At 42.5% G+C, this 9,305-nt stretch overlaps 1 protein-coding gene across 1 annotated transcript; it reads left to right on the forward strand.

The window, feature by feature from the left end:
- Positions 1-4,860: 4,860 nt before the first annotated feature.
- BCR41DRAFT_386614 (hypothetical protein) lies at positions 4,861-7,005 on the forward strand (the record flags this gene model as incomplete). Its single annotated transcript, XM_022027814.1, has 5 exons — positions 4,861-4,948; positions 5,832-5,911; positions 5,983-6,336; positions 6,447-6,676; positions 6,755-7,005. Coding segments are annotated over exons 1-5 (954 nt in total), but the record flags the coding sequence as incomplete, so codon positions are not given.
- Positions 7,006-9,305: the final 2,300 nt, after the last annotated feature.

The following is a 9,305-nucleotide window of genomic DNA, read 5'->3' on the forward strand; positions in this document are numbered from 1 at the left end:
TCCCGACTCGGCTTCTAGAACGGATGCATGGATTGTCTTCTTGGTAGGGCAATTCAAGGCGATGTGGTTAGCGCCACCGCAATACAGGCAAAGACCCATATCTCTGCGGCGCTTTTTCTCTTCGGGTGTGAGACGTCGGGCACGCATGGCATCTACATCCATTGCCATAGATGGAGCCGCTGGGGCCGGAGTAGTGGTGCTCACTGGTGGGGGACGTCGGGCTGGTGGTGTCTGATGCTTGAAAGACTCGAAGCGGGGCCGCTGGCGACGATGTGATGACAGATTTCTATAGGCGTCGATTGCCGCGGTCTGCACCTCATGTACGGTCTTGAACTTAGACCACTGTGGCAAGAGCAGGCCATGGATTTCACTTGATAGACCTTTCTTGAAACGGGCCTTGAGGGCTCGGTCGTTCCAGCCACTGCGGGCGGCGAGGCGGCGAAACTCTGTTACATATTCGATCATCGAACCGGATTGACGGATGCAGGATAGTTGATGTTCAACATCTTCCTGCTCGAGATGGTCTCCGAAAAATTCTTCTAATGTCTCGATAAATACTTCGTAGGAAGTCAGGACTCCGGAGTCATCTTCGATTTCTCCATTGATGTACGGAGCAAAGTGCCGAGATGCGTCACCATCTAGGCACTGCAGGGAGTAGTTAATCTTTTCTTCGTCGTTGGATAGGGCGTCAGGAAAACGTGCGAAGACAATTTGTAGACGAGCACGAAAATCTGAGAGGGACAGCTCATCGCTGTTTCCCTTAAACTTGGTAGTGAGGGGTTGCGGGATAGCAGTACGTGGCGTAGGAGCTGTGGCTCGATTTGCAAGTCGGCTCAGAATAGAGTGCATATCTCTTTCGAAGGAGCGCTGCATATTTCTCTGTTCTTGATGCTGGGATGCAAGGGTCTCGATGGCGCTACGTAGGGTGATTAGCCCTGCGGGGTCAGGATTACTGTTCAGTTGGGCGTGCTGTTGGTTCACTACATCTCGGATATTCTGGATTTGCTGCTGCATTCCGCTAACGGCTTCAGCATGGGACTGGAGATGAGCCAAGACTTGACGGGGGTCTACATTAGGATCTTGGGCAAGTTCTTCTAGGGCTCGTGGTGTATAGATTTCAGGATGGGGGTTCTGGGACATGATTGTGAGATTGGGTTAACAAGGGAAAAATATAATTTGCTTAGGATAAGAGTGGGCAGAACAAGAATTTGTGGAGTCTGCAATGTCAAGGACTGACAAAGGGTTTGCAAGGAAAGGTAAGTGAATGAATAACAAGAATGATAATGAGCTGAGAACTAGAATGGATTCACGAATAGTTTTATTGCAGACTGAGGTTTACTATGTTACAAATCTATCATATTTATACTTGTTTGACTGAAGCGGAGACGCGCTTCAAGAACTCTAAATAAAGCCTACTCAAATATTTCCTAAGGACTTTTACCATATGCGGAACTTCAAGTGTTGAGTTAACTTAATACACAGGATCCGAGGAAGATATCTGGTGCAATCTTATTTCAAGGTTCCTTGGCACTATAAGCCTTGGTTATTGGTTTATAGCTCTTCTAGAATCCTTGGAGCTATTCACGGAGCTAGAAAACTAGGAGACGCGACTTGGCTTGACAGGCAAACTATGCATGGAGGAATGAGTGAAGGAAATGAGCGGAACAAATTAATCAAGCACACGTGATCTTTTTCAGATTCGAATCAGACAAAAGTCATTCATCAATTCATGAGCTAGACATTGCTTGCTGTTCGTGACAGAGTACATGCCTGTCAATAAAGGCGGTCGACCAAGGAAAGTACCTAGAGGTATCATGCAGTATCTTAAGGTGAACATGAAACGAGGTACACTCAAGTCTGCAGTTGAGGCCACCGTCAGAGCCAACCAGCTCATACCAGCGGCTGTTTCTGAGACCACCGTTAGACGACGGCTCAAGGAGTTAGGATTGACAGCAAAGAGGCGTGTACATAAGCCAGCTTTACGTCGACGGCATATTAAAGCTCGTTTGCATTTTATCAAAAAGTATAAGGAATGGACTCTGGAAGATTGGAAAAAGGTTATTTGGTCAGATGAATCGAAAATAAACCGAATCTGCTCTGATGGCGTGCAGTGGATCTGGGACGACAACCCGGGACGCCTCACTCGCAGGTCGGTGCAAGGCACTGTCAAGTTTGGGGGTGGTAATGTTAAAGTGTGGTCATGCTTCTCATGGTACGGACCTGGATACATTGCAAAGATTGACAATAATATGGACGCACAACTTTACATCAAACTACTGCAGGAGGATCTACAGATGTCGCTTGATGACTGGGGCCTAACTAAAAGCGATATCGTCTTTCAGCACGACAATGACTCGAAGCACACGGCGAAGATTGTTAGGAAGTATTTGGAGTCAGTACATCTGACAGAAGAGGAAGGTACACTTCTAGAGTGGCCAGCACAATCCCCTGACCTCAACCCTATTGAACACATGTGGGCAGAATTGGATAGGCGGCTCTCTAGGTATCCGGAGCGAGCTAAGAGCTGTGATGAACTATGGGAGCGAATATCGGTTGAATGGTACAGGATCCCAGTGGACTTCTGCCGCAAACTCATCATAGGTATCCATAAGAGACTCCAAGCTGTCAGTGATGCCCATGGTTGGAATACTATCTATTGATGTAAGGTTATGCCTCACAAAAGAATAAAGATCTTTGGCCACCGAATGGGCACATGTGAAACTGATTCAATGACCTGCATGAACAAAAAAGTCATTAGCTATTCAAATGAGACAAGCTAATGTCACAACGCATCACTATGACGTAGAAGAAGACGGGAGCTTTATTAAACCAAAGTATGAGTGGTGTATGCATATACGGTTTCTAGGAATGAAAAAAAGAAATGCACATGGGAATGAATTATTGAATCAGTTTTGCATGATAGTGTATAAGGGCAAATATTGTTAGCCAGCCCCAAAGGCCGCATATGTGTAGCACTTGCAAGCGCCCAGGACATAATCGAAGTACATGTCCGAGTGCTGAAAGGTGGGCTCTACGTACTTTAAATATTTCATTAATCATACTCTTCCTCGCCATCGATTTGACTTTATAACGGATTATTACTGTCCATTGATCCATTGATTTAGCAGCCACATCCAAATGAAGCCAATCATGGAGCAGTGCGCGAGCGAAGCTTTGACCATGACCTTGATATCGAAAGTGAGAGACCCACACAAAGGCGAAGGTGAGCTACATTTTGTTCTCTCTTTATTTCCTTTTTTTATTTTTATTTTTTATTTTTTATTTTTTATTTTTTATTTTTTATTTTTTTAATTTTTTTAATTTTTTCGTACTATATCATATTATATGCATTTTATGTAACATCAGTCTTCAGTTACTCATTAAGCAGATATTTCCGGATATCGAAAATGCTAGACTCCTTCCTGAGATGCTCATTGAGCGCGCTATCTTGAGTTCCCTTAATGAGGATGTCGATAAACTGAATCAACTAGCCACCAGTATGCTCTGTAGCACCCAGCAGTCAGTCAGTTATATTGGTCAAGATAGCCTTCAAGACCCCGAAGCAGCAGCTACGGCTCACTATCCTGTGGAATACCTGAACAACCTTTCCCCGCCAGGCTTGCCTCCGTTTAAACTGGAGCTAAAGGTTGGTCAGCCCGTCATCCTTCTTCGCAATTTGAACCCAAAGCGCGGACTATGTAATGGTGCTCGCATGATTGTACGTGCATTAGGCACAAGAATGATCCAGGCCGAGATTATGAAAGGACAATTTCAAGGAGAGTGTGTCTTTATTCCTCGCATACCGCTTACGACACTTAATGATCATTCTTCTCCGATCATGTTCTGCAGACGACAATTTCCAGTCCAGCCTGCCTTCGCCATGACCGTCAACAAGTCCCAGGGACAGACACTCAAACATGTTGGTGTTTATCTTCCTCAAGATGTTTTCAGTCATGGTCATCTCTACGTTGCTTTGTCACGGTGTACAGACCCAAATAATCTTAAGGTACTTATCGCGAACGGCAAGGTAAGAGATAGGCTAGGAACATACACACGGAACATTGTCTTCAAAGATGCTTTATAGCCACATTGTCTTTTGATTGCCATTTACTGCGTTACCTCCTCGCCGTCGTTAATCTATCAAATGTTGTGATTACCAGATATTCTCCCTCTTGATTGTAGTTTCGTCTGTATTTTATTTTGTATATTTTGTATTCTACTGTATTTTAGCTTTGTATTTTAGTTTTGTAATAAAAAAAACGTGCAGTTTACACATAATTTTTACAGTAGTAAAAGGCCAAAGGCCTACGTGAGTTTATTGTCTTCATTCCTATGTCAAAATATAAACCTTTTGCTGCTGTAGACAATGTTTCTTTTTGTTGTCTTACGAGGCTAAGCATTGAATTTTCTAACGAGGCAAGAGCCGACCGTGGCGAAGCCACGGTCTCCGGCTCGTATGTCAATAAATTCATTGAAGTTTAATTTATTAATGTGATGATTTAAAATTTTCAAAAGCTCAGATCAAATCATAACAATTAGATCCTCATCCTAATTCTAATCGGCATCCTCATCACATTCTAAGCATTATTAAAATGTCATTCCACAATTCTCGCCGTATCTCATCTGGGTCATTCACCCGTGATCCACTCGACACCCCGTGCCGTCGCTATCACCAAGTTTCCCTATATTAATTGTGTGATAGTCCCTCTCCCTTGCGCGGCCCCGGAAGACGGAGCCCGAGAGCTTCACCAACGGACCGTTGGATGATGGGGAGGTCGTCTCGACGCTCTTCGGATCGAAGCGCAGATTTCAGCCGATCTCCCACGGTCACAACCCCTTTGTCGCTGCGCTCATGGCGGCATGCGCCCAACGCTCTCTGAGGGCCAGGATAATCATCCTGCTCCGATCAATGATAATCTCTTCCTCGTTGTGCCAATTGCACCAACACGTAATAAAGGGTGCGTGACTGAATACGAGTATAGAATGGCCGCAAACGTTTATGCTGTCCTATTTAGCGCTCCAGAGACTGTTCAAAAATGGATCAGGGAAACATTTGGGACAGACACGAGTGTGTGCAGCTATCTAAGCTTACAGGTATTAATAGACGTTCGTGCAGAGCAGCTATTAATTGGTCAATCCACGGAGATTCAGGGAAGCCTACCATAGGTGTCGGCCGCGGCGGTAAAATGAAGGAGATGGACCCGGCCGTTGAGAGTCGTCTCGACCAAATTGTGACAAAGGCGAACAGTACTGGATCATCCAACAGTGTATGGGTTGTACGGAATGAACTCAGGGATGTCCACGGTATCAACCTGTCAAAGTCCACCGTTCATCGCTATCTAAGAGCCAGCAACTTCTACTGGGGGAAAGGTATCCGCAGGTCAATTTTGCATGATACCCCACAAAATGTGAGATTCCGACACAAGTACGTTGAAGAACGTTTTTCCAATCTTAGGAAGGAAAATGGTGGCTATGTCTCAATACGACCTGAAGTATTCCTCGACGAGTCGTATTGTCACCTGGACCATTCCTCATCAAATCGATGGGTGAAGAAAGATGGCATTGTATGTAAACCTCCTCGGCAATCGCTCCTTGTCATCTTCGCTGCATTTGTGGTGTACTATGACAAAGATGAAAAGAAAACCGTCGGAAAGTTTGTCAAGGATAGTGTCCACATTTGGGACGGGAACAGAAAAACACCACTCCAGACCACGAACCATGAGCAGTCCACAGATAGGGAGCGTGCAGACGATCGTAGGGAAGCAATATCCTCTGATCATGATTACCATGGTTACTTCAATCATACGGTGTTCGAGGCTTTGTTCGAAAAGCTCTGGAAGAGCTTGATGCAGATCAGGAAGACGGTACTCGATACCCCCAACGAGCAGAAATTGGGTTACTCCGAATTCTTGTATGTATTTCGTTTTTGCTACAGTCTTCAATTTCAACCTTTGCCTTTGTTAACCGTGGTGATTTTAATAGGGCCGCCAGTTTCATCTTCTGCAAGGAGTTGGTGTCGTCCAGCCTTCCGCCTCAGGTGACCGAGGCTCTATATTCTATTCCGATAAAGGAGCAGATGACAGAAGGCGATGTGCGCTTCATACGAGATTGTGCTTCGGAAGCGAAGAAACAGGATTATGAAGTGTATCTGGACAATTTTTCTGCAGAGAAGGAAGGGATAAAGAGGTGCCTATTCAAGGTACTCCAAAAGTGGGCTGAGCAACCCAATTTTTGGACGGGTATACAGGAATTGGGAAACGAGGCTACATGTACCAACAGTGTCATCGTTCCTATGATTGATGGTATATTGTCTGGTTTTTTGTTCAATAGACTAGAGTAAGTAAGCCTTCATTCTTTGATGCAGAAAAGTAATGTTTTTATTTATTGTTATTATTTTGAAGTGATTAAAAAGTCGCGTTTTTTTTTTTTTTTTTTTTTTTGTGCAGTGATAAAAAGCTCGTCCTTCCCAAATACTGCCAAAACGAGCTCAGACCTGATGTCGCCTGGTCTAAAGGAGGGATACCATTCATGATAGCGGAGGTCAAATACCTCTATCTTGATAACGAAGCTCTGATTAAAGATCGGCGGAAGCTGTTCTGGATGATGAAGCTGCTGGTAGACCTTCATATATTTAACAGGACGGAAAGGCCCCAGGTCATTGGCCTGCTTGTCCAGAGTATGAATTGTCGAAAAACCTTCTTTTTTTTTCTCGTCATTCACTTGGCATTGGCACTGACTATGTAATATCTAATAGATAATAGCATTGAGTTCTTTGTGATGAGCTTAGATCATGAAGCTCTTTATATCCCCAGGTCGATGGGCATATTTACGGTTCCACAAAGCGATGAAGAGTTTGCAACGCTAGAACAAAGCTTTAATGCTTTGCTGGCCGTCCGTGTAGGTGTTTATTTCTTCTGCTTTGCTTTCAATCTTTGGCACAGCTGCGTCTTAATAGTTGATTCCATATACCTTGACATGAACAGCCACATGAAAAAATTATACGGCAAAATAAATTTAAAAAATAGTTGACGCGAAGATAGCATCATCCTCTCTCTTTCTTTTTCTCATTTTTCACAACAATAACAACTTGAAAAAACCACCATGCCTTTAAATTTGGATATCGAGGATAAAGCTATCATCGTTGGAATGCACCTTGCGGGAATGAAGGATGCGGAGATCGCGCTGAAACGTAATGTACCAAGATCAACGGTCTACACTATTATCCAAAGATATTACAAAAGAGGTACCACCGCTCGCGCCCGGGACGACCAAGAGCACTGAGTGAAAGAGATATCAGGAGCATAGTGCGCTGCACAAAGAGAGAAAGGAGAGCCACTCTTAAGGACATCACCAATCAATTGCCGAAGAAAGTGTGCACAAGGACCGTTGCAGAGACATTGCATTCACTGATGGACATTAGAAAAGGATTGAAAACTTGGTCTTGTGCTACTAATGGCGTGGACCATGGAACCTTCGCTGCTAATGAAGTGAAAAAAAACTCAGTAACGACATTGACAAGATTGCTTTTGGATGTTATGGAACAGAATACTGCAAGCAATATCATTACATCAAAATATGTGTTATGATTGGCTAGACCAGGTCAAGGATGGAAAGTTAGTTGAATGTCTAAAAAAAAAGAAAAAAGAAAAAAAAAAAAAAAAAAAACTCTTCAGTATCACTAGTCCACATCCGTAGTATCGGTTCATTTATAGTCATAGCCCATATCCATCCAGTATGCAGACAAATAAAAGTTAATTGAGTATACAAGAGTACAAGTAGGCCCTCATGGTCCCAGGGCTCTCGACAAAGAGTTGTGTAGACATATACTTTTGAAGGTTTTTAAGTTGAACGAGCCGGAGACCATTAAATAATAGTAAGAAGCGCCTATTCTTTATTGGGACATGTGTTTCAGTTATGTCCTGGGTGATTGCACATACTGTGAGGTTGTTAGGCTGAAGATTGACAGGATTGTATCCCGGATCCCAAAGGAAATGACATCGGGTTAAAATACAACATGTAATATATGGAGAACCCAGGCACAGACCTCGTTACGACATCTGTAAATATCAGAAGAGCACATTTACTTTTCCTTTTGCTTAAACATCGGTAAAAATAAGTAAAAACAAAAGTAAAAATTTACTCAAAATAATACTCATGTTCGTATGTTCAGCACATCAATATGATTCACTAGCTGCAGATCGATTCTATATCCTCAAATCATTGGCTTTCATCATACGCACCTCCAGATTCATGGTCTCATATCCACCCGTAGCTCTTTCCGAACGACTATTATGGCAATTCAATGATGAATTTTACTTTGGTATAGTGCTCATCCTTCTTGCTCCATCCATGGATGGGTCTCTTTTGCAGAATGGTAAAGAGTAACCCTTGTCCTGACTAATGTTAAAATATACATCGAGAGGTAGTAAATAACGAGATGGGTAAAAGAAAAGAAAAGAAAAGAAAAGAAAGTTTTTATTACGGCTCTTCTCAATACTCCTAGGTAGTTTGTTTAGTTTTTACTTCTTTCATTAAGGCTATTATCCTTTCAACTCGCCACTCTTTAATCTCTTTTCTATACTGAAATTACCGATTGTTCCACATTGAGGTCTTTGTATTGGTAATAGCTTTCTATATAGTCTTTAAAGAGATCTCTAAAGATGAGTGCATGAATAAGCAGAAGCAGTTTAGGACTAAGGACGAGCATGGAATGTCAAAGAGTTTGTTTGTAAAAAATACAGGTTGAAAATACTTTTCTGATTGTTTTGTTTAGCTCCATCCACTCATCTTTTGCCACCAATTCTTAAAAATTGGCTAATTTTCCTCCTAATTGCATATCGTTCTGACACCTTTCTTCATTCATTCATCCATTTGTAGAATGTCAAATTGGTGGCGTGCTAGTACCTAGCTAGTTTTATATACCAGATCAATGGCAGTTGGGTATGCTCAATTTTATCCTTCCTGATCCACTGAAATTATGGCAAGGAAGATGTTGCCTCTCTCCACAGGGCTCTCTCTCTCTTTCTACATGTTGTTTAGGGAAATGAATTGAGCATTTCTTGATCCCCAACTAGACTGTTGCTCGCCACAAAACACAATAACCCCAGCCCTCAAACTCCTCTTTCTTTTCTTTTCTTTTCTTTTCTTCTTTTTCTTTTTTTCTTTTTCTTTTTTTTTTTTTTTAATCCTCTTCCTTTCTTTCATTTAAACATTTTTCATCACAATTGCACTGTTTTGATTCCTTTTTTATTTCTTTTTTTTTTTTTTTTTTTTTTTTTTTTTTTTCCTCTGCTCTCTCTTCAGCC

Source organism: Lobosporangium transversale, assembly GCF_002105155.1.
Source record: "Lobosporangium transversale strain NRRL 3116 chromosome Unknown BCR41scaffold_19, whole genome shotgun sequence".
NCBI lineage: Eukaryota > Fungi > Mortierellomycota > Mortierellomycetes > Mortierellales > Mortierellaceae > Lobosporangium > Lobosporangium transversale.